Below are 24,688 nucleotides of genomic sequence, written 5' to 3'. Positions count from 1 at the left end.
ATAAGGGTTCCGTTTTTTGCCATTTGGCTACGGAACCCTAAAAATGGACGACTTTTATTTTTTCATACAAAATAATTCAGCAACCAATGTAGGTATCACTACTTTGTTTTAACTCAAAACGTCCCATTAATGACGTCACAACTGTCACAAGTGATCATGATGTACGAAATACATTGCCGCTCGAAAAAAATGCAAAAATAAGTTTTTGGCAAAAATTTCATTTTTGGTACAAGCTTTTATCGCTCACTGTACTTTTTTTCCACAGGCAACTAATACTCATCGATCCAATTCTAAAAACCCCAAACACTAATAGGTTGCGTTGTTTTATCACAGAGTTCCTATGGCTACCTCCTGTCTCCATCATCAGATCAGCTTGATGGTACCATAATATTGCATTGTCACCCGACTTACATATGTATGCAAATTTTCAGCTTCATCGGAAACCGGGAAGTGCGTCAAATTTAGCTTGCAAGATTTGTCCCATACATACTAACAGGGCAAGTTAAATAAAAGCTTGTAAAATAAACCTTTTGATAAGCCTCTGGGTAACTAGAAAAGAAAAATAGTAAAATAAATAGGCGTAAATAGGCTACGGAGACTGCTTACCATCAGGCGGGCCGTATGCTTGTTTGCCACCGAAGTAGTAAAAAAAAAAAGCGACAATTCATTCCACAGTCTAGCTGTGCGAGCCATCAGGAAGTTCCTGGAGAAACGCACAGTTGAGGACTGCCAACCATCTAAGAGGTGAAGATGGAAATGTTGACTAACATACTATATTATGAATATTTATTTTGTAAAATTAAAATTGCATTTGTCTTTTTAGGGTTCCATACCCAAAGGTTAAAACGGAACTAGGGATTGCAAACCGGATTGGTTTTCAATCCGGCCGGATCCGGCCGGATCTTGGCCGTAGTCCGGCCGGATCCGGCCGGACCGGATCCGGTTTGGTATAGGGATATAAAAGTTAATTAAATGACATATTTTTCTAGTTTTTTTTGCGTAATACGTATTCCTAAATCTATAATTTGAAGTTAATAAATAACTTCTTAACAATAAAATAGAACTTGGTAGTAAAAAGTGTCACAATGTCAATATCACTTTAAAAACAAAAAAAATTAATCGGTAATTTATTATATAAATAAATAATAAATAAATAATAAATAAATAAATAAATATTATAGGACATTATTACACAAATTGACTAAGTCCCACAGTAAGCCCAATAAGGCTTGTGTTGAGGGTACTTAGACAACGATATATATAATATATAAATACTTAAATACATAGAAAACACCCATGACTCAGGAACAAATATGCATGCTCATCACACGAATAAATGCCCTTACCAGGATTTGAACCCGGGACCATCGGCTTCATAGGCAGGGTTACTACCCACTAGGCCAGACCGGTCGTCAAAATTATATTTAACCATTCAAAAGTGCTCAAATTTTCGTTTACAATTATAAATTTGCTTAGTTTCCAAAGCCTGATGATGGGATGTGGGGTGGGACTTGGAGCTCCTTGAAAGGACAAGTTTTCGTAACTGTTCTTTGATTTAATTCTTTGTAGAGTCTGTTCGGAAAGAGAAGAGTCGTGGAATGTATTGGGCCCCACACATTCCACGACTCTTCTCTTTCCTCACAAACTCTAACGTTGACATCCATTCTAGCATAGAGAAATAAGAAGTACATAGATTGCTCACTCCATACATCAGTTTTGGTACCAAAACGCTTATTATTTTCGGGTATCGGTATCGAGTAGCGGAACTCTCAGTACTGCTACTCCACAATAGATATCGCGGCAAACAAAAAGTCTAATGCTCAACGATTTTCCGCTAATATTATAACCAGAGTAACCGGAACTCTATTTTCAACGCCTACGCTTACTATTATTTATTACTTTTAACGAAGATATTTTACTTTTAACCAATTATGATATTAAATGAGCTCTAGTATTATCTTGCTATAATTTATTTGTCCGAAAAAGTAGTAGACTGTATGACTTAAAAAAATTGTACTTTTTTATTTTATGGAAAAGTATATTTGGTCAAATTTTAAGGAACAACACACGACACGACGATCTCATGCGAAAAATAATAGAATGTAGGATTGAAAACCATCGCGGAAAGGGAAAGTTACATAGATCAAATAGAGAATTAGCTAGACGTAGAGTAGCATGTACCAGGAGATGAAGGAAATTGCATAAGATTGGATGAAATTGTAAAGACAAAAGATTCTCTCTTAAATTTGAATAGAAAAGAATCTATATTTTATCATATATATACATATATCGGAGAAAACTAAAGATTATCAATATTATCATATATTCTTCATTCATACATATTGATGAGCCCAACTGTAGTCGGTTAATCTCCTATCACAACATTATGACATTTATGACACGACATGAACCTTCTCTTTAGCATAAATTACAAATGCCTTCCATGGCTTCTCCATCCTTTCATTTTTCCTTCTATTACAGTATTTATGTAATCGTCATATCGTGCCACCAACATGAAAGAAGAAGAAATCCTCTTCTGTTCCCAGTCATCGTCATAATAAATATATTTTTATCTCACTAAATTTAAACTTTTTCATTCGTTTTTTGTTCTGTTCAACTTCATACCTCGTATCCGTTGCCTTTTCTTCGTCTGAAACGCACAGCGCGTGCTGTATTTAGGCGATTTTTTATTATACCGGATCCGGTCCGGATCCGGTGATTTTTACCGGATCCGGTAGTGCCTGAAAAGTGCCGGATCCGGCCGGATTACCGGATCCGCCGGACCGGATTGCAATCCCTAAACGGAACCCTATTCCTGAGACTCCGCTGTACGTCCGTCTGTCCGTCTTTCACCAGGCTGTATCTCATGAACCGTGATAGCTAGACAGTTGAAATTCACAGATGATGTATTTCTGTTGCCGCTATAACAACAAATACTAAAAAGTACGGGATCCTCGGTGGGCGAGTCCGACTCGGAATTGTCCGGTTTTTTGTCTTAGCAAGTATAATAATGTATGTATAATAATGTAATGTATTTGTATAATAATGTCCTATAATATTTATTTATTTTTATTTAAGTTTTTGTGTGGACGTCAGGATATCGATACATACTCGTATACCGACATATACTAGTAATACACCTACGTACGAGTATACAATAGATTTGGGCTTACTTAGTAATATTTCGCAGGCTCAAAAAAAATATCCGTCTCTCACAACAAATAAGGTAAGGTAAGGTTGCCAGAGCTCAATGAGGGGGGGGGGGCGGGTTTAGGGTCGGCAACGCGCATGTAACTCCTCTGGAGTTGCAGGCGTACATAGGCTACGGAGGCTGCTTACCATCAGGCGGGCCGTATGCTTGCTTGCCACCGACGTAGTATAAAAAAAAAATAGGTCCAGTTTCAGCTAAACAGCGCCATAATGCAAAACTTATCCAATTTCCCGCCAACGAGGTCCCCTCAATTTGGGAGCCATTACACAAAACTTTTGACGTTTGTGAGCGGCCATCTTGTGCGTAATGTAAGAAAGCAGGTAAGTAAGGATTTTGAAAAAATTGAGTTGTGGAGTATCCTTACTAGGGATTGCAATCCGGTCCGGCGGATCCGGTAATCCGGCCGGATCCGGCACTATTCAGGAGCCACCGGATCCGGTAAAAATCGCCGGATCCGGACCGGATCCGGTAAAATAAAAAAACCCCTAAATACAGCACGCACTGTGCGTTTTAGATAAGGAAAAGGCGACGGATGAGAGGTGTGAAGTTGAACAGAGCGTAAAACGAATGAAAAAGTTTAAATTTAGTTAAATAAAAATATATATGACGATGACTGGGAACAAAAGTTGCCTTTCATGTTGGTGGCACGATATGACGATTACATAAATACTGTTATAGAAGGAAAAATAAAAGAATGGAGATGCTATGGAAGGCATTTGTAATTTATTGTAAAGAGAAGGTTAATGTTGTGATAGGAGATTAAAAGTAAACAAATGAGCAGGATTAAGTCGGCGGTACTCAACCGACTAGAGTTGGGCTAATCAATATGTGTTATATTTGTGAATGAATATTATGTAAACATTGATAATCTTTAGTTTGCTCAGTTTTTTTTTCAGATATTTTGCTCAGATATTTATACACATATATATATATATATATATATATATATATAATATTGGTTATTTTCTATTCAAATTTACGAGAGAATTCTTTGTATTTATAATTTCATCCAATCTTATGCAATTTCCTTCATCTCCTGGTACATGCTACTCTACGTCTAGCCAATTTTTTATTTGATCCATGTAACTATTCTTAGAGAGTCTCTTTCCGCGATGGATTTCAATCCTACACTATTATTTTTCGCATGAGATCGTCGTGTCGTGCTCCATTCCCTATAATTTGAACAATATAGTTTTCTGTTTCATAAGCGCATTATAATATGCCTACTTGAATAATAAACTATCTTTATCTGTAAATTAAGAAAAAGTTAATTTTTTTAAATCATAGTCTCCTACTTTCTCGGAAATAAAATGAGGGCAAATTTAATATCATTTTGGTTAATAGTAAAATATCTTATTTTCTTACTGGAATGGATGTCAACGTAACAAAGAATTCAATCAAACAACAGTTACGAAAACTTGTCCTTTCAAGAAGTTCCAATTCCCACCCCACATCCCATTACCAGGCTTTGGAAACTAATCAAATTTACAATTGTAAACGAAAATTTGAGCACTTGTGAATGGTTAAATATAATAAATGACCGATTTCATATTTTGTTTTTAAAGTGATATTGACAGAGTCACACTGTTTACTACTAAGTTATATTTTATTGTTAAGAAGTTATTTATTAACTTAAATTATAGATTTAGGAATACGTATTATGCAAAAAACTAGAAAAGTATGCCATTTAATTAACTTCAATATCCCTATACCAAACCGGATCCGGTCCGGCCGGATCCGGCCGGATTATGGCCAAAATCTGGCCGGATCCGGCCGGATTGAAAATCAATCCGGTTTGCAATCCCTAATCCTTACTCAAAAATTATAACGATTTATTTTTAAAGTTAATCGCGTTTAAGTGGCTTAGTATACCATCTTATGTACCTATAAATATTACAGCAGAGTACATAATATATAAGACCATCCTAATACCGATTTAGACATAAATCTTATTAGATTCCTAGTTTTAAATTTATATTTAGTTTGACATGTATTCCATTATTTCTTTTTAGTTTCCTGTTTCCTTTGTTTCGTAGTTTTTAATTTGACGGTAATTTCGAATTTGTTTTTTTTTTTTTTTTTGATAATTATTATTGACGTTTTATAATTATATGTTTGCATGCCAAATCATTGACGATCATAATGTAAATTCATATAGATTAACATAAGAATAATTTATACTGTAATTTATCGTTATGAAAATGAATAAATCTAAAATCTAAATCTAATCTAAAGATACAAGTCACATGTGATGTAAATGCACACAGTGTAATAAATCTAACCTTGTACAGTCAGCATCAAAAGTAGCGGATGAAACAACGCGCCAAAAGGATCTGATATTCCGTATAACTATTCCAAATGTTGACAATTTTCTAAAATTCGCGTTCAAAAATATGTAAATATGTCTTAGTTGTTCTATATTGAAGATATGACTTTTGGTTAAGCTGTTACATAATGGTAGATACTTATGAAGCGTTATTTGATCCGCTACTTTTGATGCTGACTGTACCTATACATAAAATAAAATTACAGTCAAGGTACCTATTAAATATATATATACGGAAAAAGTGCTAAAAATATGTATACACTGTGTACAAATATGTGTACAACATACAAAAGTAGTTACGCTCTCATTTCAAAACGACTAGCTAGATTGCTCTGAAACTCTGTACTTACAATAGGATAAGGTATATCTAGTTGTGAGTTTATGTAGCTTCAGATAGCATAGTTAAAAAATACAGATAATTTAAGTTTTTCATACAAAACTTGTTTTTGGTCTATTTCATTTGTTTTAAAACGAATACGGGACTTAATCGCGTAACTTGTATTTTTTTTTTAAGTTAGCTATTTATAAGTTGTCTTTAAGTGAAATTTCTGTAATTTCTTAGACAATAAAGATTCTTTAAACCGAACTTACGTTTATTATATGGCCTTGGGATTAAGTCCCGTATTTGTTTTAAAACTATAAACGAAAATCGTGTTGGTTTAAATCAATATATTTCATTTGTTTTATAAGTATAAGCTATGAGCTATGTAAACTAATTACAGGCATAGATATACCTCATGTAATTGTATGTGCAAACTTTAATTATAATCCAACACGTATTTTAAAAATTAGAACGAAACTCTGTTTGTATGGTAAGGTGAAAGTCGACCAGTACCCCTAGTGTAAATAAATTCGATTTTGAAACGTGACATACGCGTTTGCGTTTAGTCTCATTTTGTATTGGATTTAGAAAGAGCGCGCCAAGCGGGACGTTTTGGAAACTCAAAACCCTATACAAAATGAGACTTAACGCAAGCGCGTTCGTCACGTTATGATGTCGATAAAATGTACACTAGGGGTACTGGTTGCTGCGGTCTCATATACCTGAGATAGGAAAGTACCTACGTAAAAAATAAATAATAATAAAATAATAAATATTATAGGACATTATTACACAAATTGACTAAGTCCCACAGTAAGCTCAATAAGGCTTGTGTTGAGGGTACTTAGACAACGATATATATAATATATAAATATTTTATAAATACTTAAATACATAGAAAACACCCATGACTCAGGAACAAATATCCATGCTCATCACACGAATAAATGGCCTTACCAGGATTTGAACCCGGGACCATCGGCTTCATAGGCAGGGTCACTACCCACGAGGCCAGACCGGTCGTCAAAATGTACAAAAACAAAGAAACTTTGTTCAAAAAAGCTCCAAAAAACTAAAATTAATGAAACATTATCAAAATCCACCTACTCTGGCGTGAACGATCGCCCAGAATAATTTAGATGCCAAAATTAATTTTCTACCCATTTCACCGATAAAAATCCCAATTTGTAACCAAAGCGGACTGAGAGCATCAATTACAGAGGAAAACCACTCACTCGCAACTTCTGACATAAATAACACAACTTATTACCCGTCTCTGTCTCACTTGTAGTCCAAGTTGTGTGCTGTCCCGCTCTGGAGCGCGCTGATTGGTGGAAAACTTAGCGCCCGCCCCTAATTTGGTGAAACAATGGACGGAAAAAGTGTATTGTCTCTATCGCTTGGAAGCCATTTTTGGAGGATCGCTAGGATATTTAGAATAATTAAGAGTTTTGAGTATTTTCCCGTTTCGTGGTGATCTAATGTAGATAGGTGCGAAAAGTTGCAAGACAAAAAGTCAAGATTATGTTTTGATTTATTTTTCGGGCTAGTTTTCTAAATCGCGTTTCTATTGGTACTAGCAGAGGGGAGAAACTGCAGTATTCGGGCGTTCTCAGCTCCGTTCGGCTCGCGGGCATTTTTCTCTGTCACTCTAATTACGTCTTAGTGAGAGTAAAAGAGAAAGATCCCAGCATTGTTAACTAACACAAACGGGACTTAATCACGTATTAAGTTTTAAATTTACCTCCGACGTTTCGAGGACGGCGTTGTCCCCGTGGTCTCGGAGAAGAAACCGTCCTCGAAACGTCGGAGGTAAATTTAAAACTTAATACGCGATTAAGTCCCGTTTGTGTTAGTTAATAATGAGTAAAAATCGTGAAAGCTTAAATGAAAAATCCCAGCAATTTGCGACTTTCGGTTTTCGCGGTAGGCCCCCTGCATTGCTCCGAGCAATTATTTGCGTCGTTGGCAGAACATGACTTTCCTTCGCGTGCACGACCACAGATAAGATAATCACTCGAATTTTGACAACCCTTACTAGCCGAAAAGGATAGTGCCATATATTAGAAATTAGAAAAAGAACATGGGTCGTCCCTGAATCGCTTTGAAAATTCGGTTTTGTAGGAAGTTTCCTTTCTGTACGGTAGCACTAGTATTTATTCTATGGTACTAGCTTCTGCCCGTGACGTCTGCTTTGAATGATGATGATGATTGATAAAACTATCCAATGTCCTTTTCCGAGCTTCAATTTCCATACCAAAACTCATCTTAATTGGTTGAATTGGTTCAGTGGCAAATCTGAAGAGGTTGCAGACAGACGGTGAGACAGAGTTTTATACGCATTTATAATATTAATATAGGTATAGTTACTATACCTATTTTCCTACTATACTATAGTAGGAAAATAACCATTAAAAAAAAGCACAGTCGTTTCTTAGTGCAGCACCGCGAACAAGTTGCATGAAGTGCACAATAATGATTTTTACAGTACATATGGGGCTACTTTATAGCACTAGTGCGAGAAGTAGCATATTATGTTACTGTGTCGAACATTTAAAGGGCCATATGTACTGTAAAACATTGTACGATACATGTGCGAATAGGTAATTCGCAACTCGTGTCGATTTAAAACACTCCCTTCGGTCGTGTTTTAATTTATCGCCACTCGTTTCGAATTTCCTATTTTTCGCACTTGTATCGTAATGTACTATTACCTGCCATCTTTCAGAAAAGTTTATGGTCTCACTCACACATAACACATCTCACATATCACTCGTTTTTTTTAGTGTCCGATCTAATTTTCAGTGTCGGCAGGTTTTGATATAAAATCATGTTTCAGCCAAAACTAGAGCTTCCGATTTTGGTAAAAAATTCAGTTTCGGTCATATACACCAATTTTTTTTTACTCCTAACCGCAGCCTTGTCTACCGTGAGACATAGATTTAAGTAACACCAGTAGGTAATCAGATACATTAATTTGTGTAAGATTCTTACAAAAACATTTAGCTGTATTTTTCATAATCATATGCCAGCCGTTTCATAATCATTTCACAATCACATAGGTATAGCCGTCTCTTTCTCCCTTACACTGTGTATTTCCTAACCCCCAGCGGTCCAGTCGCGCCCTCCGTCGCGAGGCAAAAGCGGGCAAACGCAGTTTTAAGTACAAATCAGCCGTCAGATCTAATTATCTGATTTTGAGCAGACGGCGAGGGTTTTTTAATGTTTTGGCGGTGGGAGGCTTTCGTGTTTATTTACTTTTCTTTAGAAGTCGCCTTATACCCTTAGTAACTTATTTATAAGATTCAAGTTCAGTAAAAAACCGGACAAGTGCGAGTCGGACTCGCCCACCGAGGGTTCCGTACTTTTTAGTATTTGTTGTTATAGCGGTAACAGAAATACATCATCTGTGAAAATTTCAACTGTCTAGCTATCACGGTTCATGAGATACAGCCTGGTGACGGACGGACGGACGGACGGACAGCGGAGTCTTAGTAATAGGGTCCCATTTTACCCTTTGGGTACGGAACCCTAAAAATGATACTATGTAGATTAGGATACCTAAATATCTATGTACATGTCTTAACACATTGAGTACCGGGAACCCGCTCGGCGGGTTCTCGGTTCGTAGTCGCTTTCGTCTCCAAAGCGGGAAAATGCTGGGATCGGCTACGAAAACGTTGGTAGCGAATGTGCTTAAACTGCGGACGATACGAGCATATTATCTTTGCAGTTTTCCATTTACGTTCGATCCGAGGAAATGATTGAATCTCTTAGACTTAATTTAATCTTTTTGTTTTTTTTTAATAGACTAACAAAAACTGGTTGACGACGGTCCAAAAGGACCTGTACCCCTAGTGTAAATATTTTCGACAGCGAAACGTGACGTACGCGTTTGCGTTACGTGTCATTTTGTATGAGATTTTTGACTTTCCAAAACGTCCCGCTTGGCGCGCTGTTCAAAAACCCATACAAAATGAGACTTAACGCAAACGCGTACGTCACGTTTCGCTATCGACTAAATTTACACTAGGGGCACTGATAGAGATAGGAGTAACACCATAACCCTGAACCGGGGACTGACGAAAAGGCAGACAAGCTGAGCAGACCCCAGATAATTTTTTTTTTTTTATACTACGTTGGTGACAAACAAGCATACGGCCCGCCTGATGGTAAGCAGATAATAGGATAAGGCTTAAAACTTTCATTCCAATTTTTATGTTCTGTCGAATTAATCTCTTATCTGTAGGTATATGATAAGGATCCTGCCGAATATTTAGTAATTTTTTATCATTTTTTTCGAGAACGATGTTTTCTGCTATATACAGCACAATCGAGGTTTGAACCGTTTTGACCAACACACATATGAAAGGTTAAGCGTTGAGATGAAAAATAAAAAACATGTATTTACATTTATAAATTCATAAAGGACATTCTTACACAGATTAAGTCCCACGGTAATCTAAAGAAGGTTTGTATTGTGGGTACTCAGACAACGATATATGTAATGTGTAGGTAAATACTTAAATACATAGAAAACACCCATGACTCGGGAACAAATATTTGTTTTCATCACACAAATAAATGTCCTTACCGGAATTCGAACCCAGGACGATCGGCTTCATAGGCAGAATCACTACCCACTAGTCCAGACCGGTCGTCAAGAGAATTTCTTATTATTTAATAAGAAAGGTTCAAATAAACCATTATAAAACTGAACTCAACAAAGAGTTACTAAATGTGTGTGTTATGACGTCTCTTATTTTTTAATTACCTATTCCAAAGAGGTTCAGCACAAATAAAACAAATCCTTCGCAAATAACTAGAGTAAAAAGGCATCTCACTAAGCATAAAGATAAAACCCAACAATCTGCGACCACGAAATTACCATTCTGAAGCTGAAGAAAATTAAAGCTAAACGGTTAGGTTGGCAACGCTGCGAGAGCGAGACGCACGCAGCTAAACAACAAAGAAAGAGCGAGACGCAAGCTGGGCGGAGTTAACTTGTAACCAGTGTATTTAGACCTTCCATTGTCCGTTACGCTAAAGTAATACAAGTCAGAAAGGAGATTTTGTATTGAATGTGGCAGCGCAATCTATACTGGGCGCTTAGAACCGCCTCCATACAAGCAATATGAGTAGATAATAGGCATTCGGGATATTTTTAATTCAGTAGTTACGTACTTTCGCGCGCGGGTGACGGTTCCAATTTTGAATATCGAACGCGATTTGTTGTGTGTTTTGTGGAGTGTGTTTGTGGTGAAGTTTTTTTTTATTGGTTGTGAAGTAAGTTCTTGGAATTTTATACACCTGTATTTTTACTTTATAATAAATAGGTATTTATTATAAATTATATTGTGGTTCGGTTACCGCGATAATTATTAATGAAATAAAACAATTGGGTTGTTATATTTGTTTTTGTGTATTTAATAACGAATCATAATAAATAAATAAAAATAATAATTCAGCCTATATACGTCCCACTGCTGGGCACAGGCCTCCTCTCACGCGCGAGAGGGCTCGGGCTATAGTCCCCACGCTAGCCCAATGCGGATTGGGGACTTCACATACACCTTTGAATTTCTTCGCAGATGTATGCAGGTTTCCTCACGATGTTTTCCTTCACCGAAAAGCTAGTGGTAAATATCAAATGATATTTCGTACATAAGTTCCGAAAAACTCATTGGTACGACCCAGGATTTGAACCCACGACCTCCGGATTGAAAGTCGGACGTCATATCCACTCGGCCACCACCGCTTAAATAAATATTGGAATTTAAATGCCTACAGAACTTTTATGGCTATATAACAATAACTTAAAAAAAAACACATTTAACCGATTTGCAAGAAGAGATCACTAAAAAGGCATAACATAATTGTCAATAAATAAATAAATATTATAGGACATTATTACACAAATTGACTAAGTCCCACAGTAAGCTCAATAAGGCTTGTGTGGAGGATACTTAGACAACGATATATATAATATATAAATATTTATAAATACTTAAATACATAGAAAACTAGTGCCTACGTCAAATCTTGGGATTAGTTGTCAAGCGGACCCCAGGCTCCCATGAGCCGTGGCAAGAATGCCGGGACAAAGCGAGGAAGAAGAGACTTAAATACATAGAAAACACCCATGACTCAGGAACTAATATCCATGCTCATCACACGAATAAATGCCCTTAACAGGATTTGAACCCGGGACCATCGGTTCATAGGCAGGGTCACTACTAGGCCAGACCGGTCAAGATTACTTATTTACATAATATTCGGTTTAAAGAATTTTTTATTTCTCATAAGAATTTTTTACAATTCACTTACATGAGAATTAGGAGTAAATAAGTTAACAATGTACGGGTGAGCGTATGCATGCATATTTACATTCACACAATACTAACAAGTGCCTTAAATTACCTTAAAATATATACATATATTCAAAGTTTAGTTTAGTTTAGTTTAGTTTCTTTATTGGTAAAAAAATTTTTTACAGGTCACAGTTATACATAATTCTATATAAAAATTAACAATGAAAGTTTACGGTTCCTTAATAGTTATTACAATATGTTTTTTTTTTTTTAATTATCTCCTTCATAAAATCATCGACAGAATAACATGCTTGGTCTAGTAGTAAACATTTCAGTTTTTTAGCGAATAACGAGAAAGAACAAAGGTACTACCTATATATTTTATAAATAAAGTCACGCACCAAGTCGACGCGACAGACGCTACGGAGCCACGCTGTTATTTCGTCGCCCAAATCTAATGTTTAATTTGTCTTTCGTTTTTACTTGAAGCTTTTTTATGTCCTTGTATTCTCTTTCATTGTAGTTTCACAGTGCCTTGGTATTTATTGTAATGCTGTGTCACTTATTTGAGTAATAAGTAAATAAATGTATGTAGTAAAACACCCCTATAATGGAACAGGCACCAGTAATGGGATGGTATAGACAAATCCTGTAAAACAAGTATTTACCATCAGTTTTTAACCGCTGAAAACATTTTACCATAAACAAGAGTTATAGAGCTGCTTAAGTTTAATTTTTCATGAATACTCGTATTTGTCAGTTTGAAAATTGATGGCGCCATACATCCCATAACTGGAGCAAAAAAACATAGTTTTAATTGGTTAATAATATTGAAACCAATTGCAGTAGCTTTCATTAAATACATAGAAAGCATAGAGGACGAATCGGACATTCAACTTTTAAACCATAAAGCGGTAGAAATTTTACAGATGTCGGTAAAATATAAAAAATACTCCAATTTTCATCTCGAAATGTCCCATGATTGGTGCCGTTAATATAGGTAAAAATAATTATGTAAGTATGTATTTCAATTAGTAGTTTTCCGTTTTAACGTTTTTCATTTTTTTACTGAGAAACGCGTCAAAAAAAGGTTGACAAAGTGTTTTAAGACTTAAGAAAACATATCAAAAGATACAACAAAAAGGCATTTCCACTTTCTACACGGAACCCTCTATAACATCAGGCAGTGGAGGAATTTTGATTTGTCGTTTTTCAGCACCCCCTAAGGGTTGAAATACGACCCCCAACGGCCCAGTATGTTATGTTGCGACCTTTACATATTGTAGGACGGTACTTACTGACAATGTTACAGAAAGAAACCGATTAACTTACCCGACCTCACTTAACCGATTAATGATTTTCTTTTTTACCGTCATATGCAATAAACATGTTGTGTACACCTATGGTCGCCGAATAAAGAATTTGTATGTTAACGGAACCAATCATGGGACATTTAAGAGAACATTTTGAGAATTTTTGATAATTCACCGACATCTGTAAAATTTCTACCGCTTTATGCTTTAAAAGTTGAATGTCCAATTCTTCCTTTATGGTTTATATGTATTTAATGAAAGCTAATGCATTTGGTTTCAATAATATTAACCAATTAAAACTATGGTTTTTTTGCTCCAGCCATGGGACGTATGGCGCCATTAATTTTCAAATTAACAAATAACAATGAAAAATTAAACTTAAACTTTGGCTCTTGTTTATGGTAAAATTTTGCCAGCGATTAAAATCTGATGGTAAATACTTGTTTTACAGGATTTGTCCATACCATCCCATTACTGGTGCCTGTTCCATTATAGGGGTGTTTACTATATTTATATTTGTAAGAGAAAATACCAGCTGAGCCCGTTCTCATATTTCAGAATATTAGGTAATATGCTGTGGCTCCTAAAATTAGTACGATAAGGACAAACAGCTCAGGCGAAAATCCCTGCGTAAAAATATTAACAACATACACAAATGTCTCTGTTTGACCCAATGGTTGACTGGTAGAGAATGCCTTTTGGCATTAAGTTCGCCATTTGTACATTTATGTGTGCAATAAAGTTTAAATAAATAAATAAAATAAATAAGGAATCGAGGTGTCGTTCTCGACATTTTTCTCATTCAAAAGTTAACCAATCATAACAAAATTTTGGGAACGGAATAAGAAAGAAATTATCTGTGTCTGACCGTTTTGATTTTTGCGCTTATTGTTGCCGATTTTGTATGCTAGGCGTCTGTTTACAGCGCATTTAGTTGGCCGTTTTTAGCGCTGTTTGAAGTAACCTAGTTCTTACAAAAAGCAGAAAAAAAGCAATAATAGGTATTGAACTCATATAATAAATATTCATCTAGGGCCAAAATCCAGAGAGGAAAATATCGAGAACGTTTGTATGGAAAATAGACCACTAATGTTTCCTCTTAATGATAATAAATTTCTTTATTTCGAACACACAATGTATACATAGAGTGTTAGTACAACAGGAAAATATCTTAACCTAGTGTTAGTATTTATATTATTTATTTTTACACTTCGGTGAAAAAAAAACATTACAACGAATAAATAATGTTTTTATTTTATTTACAGATACAAATTTCGAGTTTACTTTAAAATGTTAATGTTTGTCAGTAGGTAATAAGTTACTGTTTATATTAGTCTTTTTATCGATTGAAAATAAAAACATTATGTGAAATGCAAGAATAAAAAATAGTCGGTATAATTTGAATTAAAATAAATTAAAAATTTTGTTTGGCTGAGTCTGAGCAAATTTTTCACCTTGTATTTGAATTGAAAAAGTATCACTAAGTATGTATTTTTTTTTAATTCCTTAAGAATATTTCTATTGATAGGTGAAAGCCGCATGAAAATCCGTTGAGTAGTTTTTGAGTAACACCATATTACAAATTAATTCACTAGCTTCTCTCCGCGACTGTTTTCGTGGAAAAATTATGAATTCGTCCGGTCAAAGCTCGAAATACCTAATGGTAATAGAGTTCGTCTAACTAAGCTAACACTGCACCGTGTATAGCACAGTGTGCAAGTGTTATAATCAACGTCAAATTTATATGAAATTATTACGTTTAAATAACATTCCCACACTGTGTGCTATCAAACACCGTGTCGTGTGCAGAAAACGCAAAAATACAAGCTTTTATTTGTGAGAGTCAGAATGGCGGGTGTACCTAAATAAAATCAAATGATGAAAATTGTAATAGCAAGAAAAATATAAAATGAGTAAAACTTGGAAAGCACAAATAAAATGGCTCATATTATAATTGAATATGAAGGTACAAAAAAGGTACAAAAATTTGGCTTTTATAGAATTTATCAATAACCACGGGATCATAGCGTAATAAAGTACACCCACCATTCTGACTGTCAGGATGGCGGGTGACCTGTTTTTTGATGATAACTTTACGTACCGTGAGGTACAATTTTTTTTAATGAAGGTACTAAATAGTACAAATTAGGTACAAAAATATGGTATGCTTTACAATTATTTTTATTTAAGTACACCCGCCATTCTGACTTTCACTTTTATTTAACTTCACATGTATCTATGTATGTTGCTTGCTTTGTATGTATGTCCTGGAATCTTGCAAGTTAAATTTGACCCACTTCCCGGTTTCCGAATAAGCTGAAAATTTGCAATCATATGTAAGTCGGGTGACAATGCAATATTATGGTACCATCAAGCTGATCTTTTGATGGAGACAGGAGGTGGCCATATGAACTCTGTGATAAAACAACGCAACCTAATTGTGTTTGGGGTTTTTAGAATTGTAACGATGAGTATTAGTTGCCTGGAAAAAAGTACAGTCAGCGATAAAAGCTTGTGCCAAAAAATGAAATTTTTGCCAAAAACTTATTTACTCCTTATGACCTCAACAATGCGTGGTTAAAATCTGTCCGGTTTAATTGTCCCACGGTGTATACGCAAATATTTTATTGCGTTTCATGTGTTTTATGATTGATATAGATTTAACCGAAGATAAATAGTTTATTAATGAAAAGATAGCAAAGTTCACAGTAGCGTGAATAAATGGGCTACATAACGATATTAAAGTCCATAACGATGATAAGCTTTAATTAAGTGGCATCAGTCAATTTCATGCCGATAATGATATTTAGACATAAGGGCGGTTGCAGAGTTGCGTTTTAGTAAGTACTTAAGAGGCTGTCAATACCTAAAGCGCGCACACTGTCTATTTGTATCGGAGTAAATGAGATAGCACTGTCGCATGTTACTGGGCCTGGGCAAGGGAATAATAAGAAAAATATTTAAATAAAAAAAAGTGGATTATTAGTGTAATATTTTACTCGACCACGGTTTAGATATAAATGTTTTGAAATTGTGATATTAATTGCAGACCCATAAGTCAAAACAATAAAGACATAAAACCGTTTAATAGTGATTTTAAGACCAATCTTTGCAATTATTTTCTATCGAGCCGATTTCGTTCAATCGTGTATCGAGTACAACCACGGTCTTTGAAATATAATTAATATGAACATATATTTTTCTTACTTGACTAAAACAAATAGTCTTTCTTAAAAAACTGTTTAAGTAACATCAATTTCAAGGACATTGGGTGTTGACAGCCTTTTAAATATGATGTTGAGACTGCAACATGCGACTCGGTAAACCGGCAACTGAATTTTAAGAGAGATAAAGATAGAGAGATAGTTTATTATTCAAGTAGGCATATTACGATGCGCTTATGAACGTCAAATAAAACTACACCTCTAGCTAGTTTTTTATGCCGGATTGTTGAAACTGCCGAATGGATTTAACGCTTATTTCTAATTTATTTAGAAACCAAACAGTCGTATAAACATATCAACAATGCAATACAAAAGGAAAATACAACAAAAAGACCTGGAGGTTCATAAATTATAAATTATGTTAACTGAAATAAATATAGTTATATAGCTAATGTAAATTTTTGAATCCGATAGAAAAAATAACTGATATCTGTACTTATATCAAATCCTGGTAAGGGCATTAATTCGTGTGATGAGCATGGATATTTGTTCCTGAGTCATGGGTGTTTTCTATCTATTTAAGTATTTATAAATATTTATATATTATATATCGTTGTCTAAGTACCCTCAACACAAGCCTTATTGAGCTTACTGTGGGACTTAGTCAATTTGTGTAATAATGTCCTATAATATTTATTTATTTATATATTAAAACAACTTACGTTTAACTATATTTTTTAGACTAGGCTTTATAGGGCAAAGGTCTCAAAAACCTATAAGATAATCTTTTTGTATATTTTTCTTCTACTTACAGAATTTTTAGTCTTGTCTGTTAACGGTTTATACTACGGGAAATAAAAAAATTATATAAATTAAAAAAAATCTACATATCAAATACAACCGCTCTGTAAATCTGTAATCTGGCGTTCTGCTGTGGATCTTGCTGTATTTTTTGGATACAACAGTATATTACTGTACCTACTTACATGTACATGTACAAAGATGCAGGTTGCGGTAAGTTTCAAAAAATTTCGAAAAGTTCTTAGTTACTGAGAAAAAAATTCATTTACAACAATTGAAATTGACTTAACTTTAATGCTTTAAACGAAATGAAATATTATCTGTTTCTCTATCACACTAATATGGAAGAGTGATAGAGAGACTGATAGCGTTCTCTCCACCACCACTAAACCATTCTGAGACGAAGGCCTTTTGCAAGGTAGTCGTTTTGCTACCATGTCATTTTGAGATATAGGCAGTCTGCAATAGGCTAGATGTCATTTTTTTATTAATGGTATTAATCGTTCACGTTCGTTTTTAGAATCAAATGTCTATCTATATGGGACCCATTGCATTAATGATTAAAGCAATACAAAATTCAGAAATGATAGTTAAAGTCCGACAGACTTCACTCGCGAAACGCTCCCAACAAAACGATAAGCAAACGTGACGTCACGGTCACCAAGAGCCCATCTTGAAGTATGAAGAACATTAAAATTGCGATTTTGTCGGTGAAATATTGAGTTGATGTATAGGTATATTTTCTATACAACCCTACCCTACTCATAGTGTTGTGTTCCTGCCGGTGAGTAAGGTTGCCAGAGCTCAACGAGGGGGGGCGGGTTTAGGGTCGGCAACGCGCATGTAACTCCTCTGGAGTTGCAGGCGTACATAGGCTACGGAGACTGCTTACCATCAGGCGGGCCGTATGCTTGTTTGCCACAGACGTCGTATTAAAAAAAAAAAAAAACTTTTTGGATAAAATGTAAGGAATCGAATGGTACCCTTACTTTATTCGTTTTTGGAAATACAATAAAAACCTTTAATTTTGAAACATTGAGGTCCTACATTTTTTTATCATTTCCATATATTTTTTTATTAACCCCATTATTGCGATAGATAGCTCATTTCCTATCTTTTTTACTAGATTTTTGTTATAAAATTCAACATCGTCATCATCCCTATTATGGTCGTTTTACGATCACGTCCTCATGCAGAACCAGTCATTTTGAGATCCAGTTGTTTTGATACCGGCCCCCAGTAATGGCATTCATTTGTGTGATGAGCACAGCTATTTGTTCCTGAGTCTTGGGTATCTTCAATGTAGTTAATTATTTGTATATTATAATATAAATTATTTCTATGTTGTCTGAATACCGACAACACAAGCCTTGTGATTACCGTGGGCCTCAAAAGGTTCAAAGGTTCAAAGGTTTTTATTGTATGTAAGAATCAGGTTACATTGTAGGTCGAATATACAATTGCATATTTAGTCACACCGAAACTTTACCTTTTCAGTACCTCTAGTGTAAATAAATTCGATTTCGAAACGTGACGTACGCGTTTGCGTTTAGTCTCATTTTGTATTGGATTTAGAAAGAGCGCGCCAAGCGGGACGTTTTGGAAACTCAAAATCCTATACAAAATGAGACTTAACGCAAACGCGTTCGTCACGTTATGATGTCGATCAAATTTACACTAGGGGTACTGGTGTACATACATTTACAGTATACACATATAATTATGTTAACATATTTACTTACATACTAGTAACACTCATGAGAAACTTAGATAATCATTTATACAGTAAAAACATTCTTTTATAAGCCACGTTTTTGTGTTCGACTTAAAATCTCAGTCAATCTGTGTAAAAGTGTCCTATTATACGAATATTTAATTTGTCGGAGCTAGGCCCTCAGTACCTACACCCACACAAGTCACCCGTGTGTAGCCGGCCTACAGTTAATCGGCTGCCGAAGCCATTATCTGTATATTAAAGCTCGCTATCAGACGTCGCTTTATCAATATTCAATTATTAGCATTCCATTAAACTATCTTGCGTTATTTAGACTGTATGGGAACCAGTGGCTTTTTGGGTAAAATAAAGGATTTCATTTCCGACCGTCGCTCGTTTAAATTAACCGAAAAACGGCATGTACAGGGATATGCCATACGTCAAAATTTCCCCTGATACTTATTGTAATGTATTTACCTCAGTAAATCATAACAATATAATTTATTTATTATTTTAAACTTTATTGCACAATAAAAATAAGTACTAATGGCGGACTTAATGCCTTAAGGCATTCTCTACCAGTCAACCATAGGGCAAAACATAATGTATCTCCAACGGTTCGTCGACACAAACCCCATGCGGTACGACCGCGCTGCTCGCCGGTCTAACATCGACTGATCGTAACTATGACGTAAAAGCTCGACACTACACACTACATTTATGTCAGGATTGTTGGTCCTTTGTCAGGATTGCGGGGGTAGTTGGAGAGTGTCGGAGTTTTTTACCACAACCAACAATTAGGAAATAGCTAAAAGTTTGTAGTTGGGCCATGGAAAGGGAAGCTTATGCTTTAGCTACAGGATGTGGTGGCAAATTAAATTTAAATATATTTTTAGACTAAATAATCGGACAGACAGACGGACATGACGAATCTATAAGGGTTCCGTTTTTTGCCATTTGGCTACGGAACCCTAAAAATGGCAAAATCGGGCACTACCTTCCGAAAACAGACTACTCTAACAAAAATTTAATAAATTAAAATAGAACAAAATAAGTCTGCATCAGCAACGATTTTGCACACGCAGTGCAAGTGTTATTTATACATCATAATTTCATAGAAGATTGACGTTTAAAATAACACTTGCACTGCGTGTGCTATCAAAATCGTTGCAGACTTATGTTAGTCTAACTCTAACATAAATCGCATTGTAATTTTTGTTAAGAGGAGTTCCTGGTTGCGATTTGTCAATACAAACGCTCTCGACTGTTTCCTCCCTGGATTTTTAACCTAGAGCAATGATTATTTTCAAGTAAGATCAATATCATCAATATCTGTGCCACTATGTTTTGCTTTTTTGGATTATTTTATTTTGAAGAAACTTACAGCGCGTCGAAAATCGCAAAAACGACTCAATTGAATTGGCTGCAAAAAAGACGCAGTATACAAATAAGACAACAAATATCCAAAAAATCAAAACATAGCGGCATAGATTATTTCTTTCTCTTGCAGTTTCCAAAATTTCATAATGATTGGTTGCGTTTTGGAGGAGGAAACAGTCGAGAGCGAAACCTCGATTTTTGAGTTTATTGCGTGGGAATTTTAGTACGAGCTGCAATTGTCCTTATCGCACGCACGCACTCCCGCCCACCGCAGCGCGACAGAAACATAGCTTCAAAAATTCGAGATTTGAAAATTTTCTCAGCTAGGAATTGCTCTTAAATACGTTGGTTATACTCAAAATACAAGATTGAAAGAAGAAGGGGGGGGGGAGGAATCAGTTAATGAACGCCTCCGAAGACGCACTGCACTACCGCTCGACCTCTAACCTAAAACCTTGTTCCAGGCAAGCCATGTAAAAGCAACCATGTCCTCGCAAGTGCTCCCCTACCGCCGCGAGTCCACCGAGGAGCTGAACATCGAGGAGACCAGCCGCTCCAGCAGCCCTAAGAACATGAAGTTCTACGAAGACAAGACCACCCTGAGCACGAAGAAGAGCTTCTGTATTGACGCTCTGCTGTCCCCGGAGTCCAGTCTGCAGGATAAAATGACGCACCAGAAGTATTTGGCGTTTATTCAGAATAAGAATTATATTACTAGGTAAGTGAAATACTTATACTTAGTTAAAATACTTTGAAATATCTTTAACCTTTGAATTGTAAATGGTAAATTGTAAACTTCTTTAGCGGCGCCGTGCACTTTTTGTGATGGGGAAAAAATGTTAAACTCGCGACAGGTCACGTGACCGACAGATTCGACAGATTGAAAATTCGTAAGACGGACAAGTGACCAGTACCCCTAGTGTAAATTTTATCGACATCATAACGTGACGAACGCGTTTGCGTTAAGTCTCATTTTGTATAGGATTTTGAGTTTCCAAAACGTCCCGCTTGGCGCGCTCTTTCTAAATCCAATACAAAATGAGACTAAACGCAAACGCGTACGTCACGTTTCAAAATCGAATTTATTTACACTACGGTACTGATCGAAAAACTGTTACAATGTCATTGAAGCCAGTAGTTAAATGTTTAATGTAATATTAATTGTCATGTTTGTGTACAATAGCGCAATAAATGAATTCTTTTACCACATAAATGATAGTAATTTTATACTGATAATTAAAGCAATTCGTGCAAAATTATTAAAAATATCAATAATGCACAACGTTAATATTCAAGTTTTCACTTCTGCCGGCACTAGGGATTGCAATCCGGTCCGGCGGATCCGGTAATCCGGCCGGATCCGGCACATTTCTTGAGCTACCGGATCCGGGAAAAAATCACCGGATCCGGACCGGATCCGGTAAAATAAAAAAACGCCTAAATACAGCACGCGCTGTGCGTTTCAGATGAGGAAAAGGCAACGGATACGAGGTATGAAGTTGAACAGAACAAAAAACGAATGAAAAAGTTTAAATTTAGTAAGATAAAAATATATTTATTATGACGATGACTGGGAACAGAAGAGGATTTCTTCTTCTTTCATGTTGGTGGCACGATATGACGATTACATAAATACTGTAATAGAAGGAAAAATGAAAGGATGGAGATGCCATGGAAGGCATTTGTAATTTATGCTAAAGAGAAGGTTAATGTCGTGTCATAATGTTGTGATAGGAGATTAAAAGTATTTAAAAGTAAACAAATGAGCAGGATTAAGTCGGCGGTACTCAACCGACTACAGTTGGGCTCATCAATATGTGTGAATGAAGAATATATGATAATATTGATAATCTTTAGTTTTCTTCGATATATATATATATATATGATAAAATATAGATTCTTTTCTATTTAAATTTAAGAGGGAATATTTTGTCTTTACAATTTCATCCAATCTTATGTAATTTCCTTCATCTCCTGGTACATGCTACTCTACGTCTAGGCAATTCTTTATTTGATCTATGTAACTTTTCTTAGGGAGTCCCTTTCCGCGATAGTTTTCAATCCTACATTCTATTATTTTTCGCATGAGATCGTCGTGTCGTGTGTTGTTCCCTATAATTTGACCAATATACTTTTCTATAAATAAATAAAAAAGTATTTTTTTTTAAGTCATACAGTCTACTACTTTTTCGGATAAAAAAATTTGAGCAAGATAATACTATAGCACATTTAATAACATAATTGGTTAAAAGTAAAATATCTTCTATTCATAAAACTGATGTGTGGAGTGAGCACTCTGTGTATTTCTTATTTCTCTATGCTAGAATGGATGTCAACGTTAGAGTTTGTGAGGAAAGAGAAAAGTCGTGGAATGTATGGGGCCCAATACATTCCACGACTCTTCTCTTTCCGAACAGACTCTACAAAGAATTCAATCAAAGAACAGTTACGAAAACTTGTCCTTTCAAGGAGCTTCAATTCCCACCCCACATCCCATCATCAGGCTTTGGAAACTCATCAAATTTATAATTGTAAACGAAAATTTGATCACTTTTGAATGGTTAAATATAATAAATTACCGATTTCAAATTTTGTTTTTCAAGTGATATTGACATTGTGACACTTTTTACTACCAAGTTCTATTTTATTGTTAAGAAGTTATTTATTAACTTCAAATTATAGATTTAGGAATACGTATTACGCAAAAAACTAGAAAAATATGTCATTTAATTAACTTTTATATCCCTATACCAAACCGGATCCGGTCCGGCCGGATCCGGCCGGACTACGGCCAAAATCCGGCCGGACTACGGCCAAAATCCGGCCGGATCCGGCCGGATTGAAAACCAATCCGGTTTGCAATCCCTAGCCGGCACTCCCGGAGTGCAACCCGTTGTTTTTTTTAGCTGTACGTCCTCCACGCGACCCTCCAATCTGCGTGTCAAAATTCAAAATTCAAAAATTTATTCTGCAAGTAGGCCTCAAGGGCTCTTTTACAAGTCAATACAACATTTATAGTAACATCATATAGTGACATGAAAAAATACATAACAACATTTATAAATACAACAGCCAATACCTGGGTAAATATTACATTATAATAATCTTAAAATAAATAATTACTACAATACCATAGAGATGTATAGTCTCTATGGTTAAAAACATATTAAATCTGGAGATGTAAAAGGTCCCCAATGTCAGAGTACTAATACTAATAAAATTTGGAGGTGTAAAGTCTCTCCAAGTGTCAAAATAAAATTTATACTAAATAAATAAACCGCGTCTGGACTGTTAAACTAGCAGTCTCATAAACTAATGCTACAGAATACATAACTAGTATGTACCAATACCAAGTCAAATATATTATACAGTATGACAGAGACGTATAGTCTCGACGGTCATCCACGATGACGCGTAGATTTGTCAAATCTAACCTTTAATAACATGACATTACGAGTCAAGGCACGCGTCGTCGTGAATGACACGATCTATGTTTGGGTTCACTACGCATGCATTCTCCTTATTAAATACGATTAACATGGTTTGTTGAAATCATGTTTGCACCTCGCTATTACTGCATTTTTATTAATAACCATAATACATAATGTCAAATTTGTTTAACGATCCCAAAACCTCCAAGTTTTTCTAAATATGTAAATATTTTTACAGTACATATGGGGCTACTTTATAGCACTAGTGCGAGAAGTAGCATATTACGTTACTGTGTCGAACATTTAAAGGGCCATATGTACTGTAAAACGTTGTACGATACATGTGCGAATAGGTAATTCGCAACTCGTGTCGATTTAAAACACTCCCTTCGGTCGTGTTTTAATTTATCGCCACTCGTTTCGAATTTCCTATTTTTCGCACTTGTATCGTAATGTACTAATATATACCTATATTCGTACAAAAAACGGTATTTAATTTTACCATGATTTTTGAGCGAGACAACGCTAATGCGCGTATTATAGCGACATCCCGCTCGCACGTCGGACGTGCAAATCGAATGCAGTATGCCATGCAACTTAAATTAAGTATGTTTCCTGTTACAAGTATTCCAATCCAACGCTGTTTGATGTCAGCGTACCTGCAGCGTACAGCTTCATTAAGTACCTACCTACAACATTTTAGTTTAGTTAGTTA

The 24,688-nt window shown here is 35.5% G+C and overlaps 1 protein-coding gene and 1 long non-coding RNA gene across 4 annotated transcripts in view; one reads left to right on the top strand and one right to left on the bottom strand.

The window, feature by feature from the left end:
- Positions 1–6,630: 6,630 nt before the first annotated feature.
- The window catches only part of LOC133532138 (uncharacterized), a 245,128-nt gene continuing 227,070 nt past the window's right edge, over positions 6,631–24,688 (bottom strand). The window contains exon 3 of the long non-coding RNA XR_009801651.1: positions 6,631–8,573. This is a non-coding gene — a long non-coding RNA (uncharacterized LOC133532138). The remainder of the gene's footprint in view (positions 8,574–24,688) is intronic.
- LOC133531921 (pancreas/duodenum homeobox protein 1) overlaps positions 10,575–24,688 on the top strand; it is a 52,360-nt gene continuing 38,246 nt past the window's right edge. For 2 of the 3 annotated variants that reach the window (XM_061870349.1, XM_061870347.1), the window contains exons 1-2: positions 10,575–11,145; positions 21,007–21,260. In XM_061870349.1, coding sequence (XP_061726333.1) covers positions 21,028–21,260 — 233 coding nt within the window. In that variant the 5' untranslated portion in view covers positions 10,575–11,145; positions 21,007–21,027. Of the gene's footprint in view, positions 11,146–20,921; positions 21,261–24,688 lie in introns of those variants that run through there. The other variant, XM_061870348.1, reaches the window with a different exon arrangement.

The sequence above is a fragment of the Cydia pomonella genome, chromosome 26 (assembly GCF_033807575.1).
Source record: "Cydia pomonella isolate Wapato2018A chromosome 26, ilCydPomo1, whole genome shotgun sequence".
Classification (NCBI taxonomy): Eukaryota; Metazoa; Arthropoda; class Insecta; order Lepidoptera; family Tortricidae; genus Cydia; species Cydia pomonella.
Note: the sequence above shows the minus strand (reverse complement) of the source record. Positions and strands in the feature narration are given on the sequence as shown.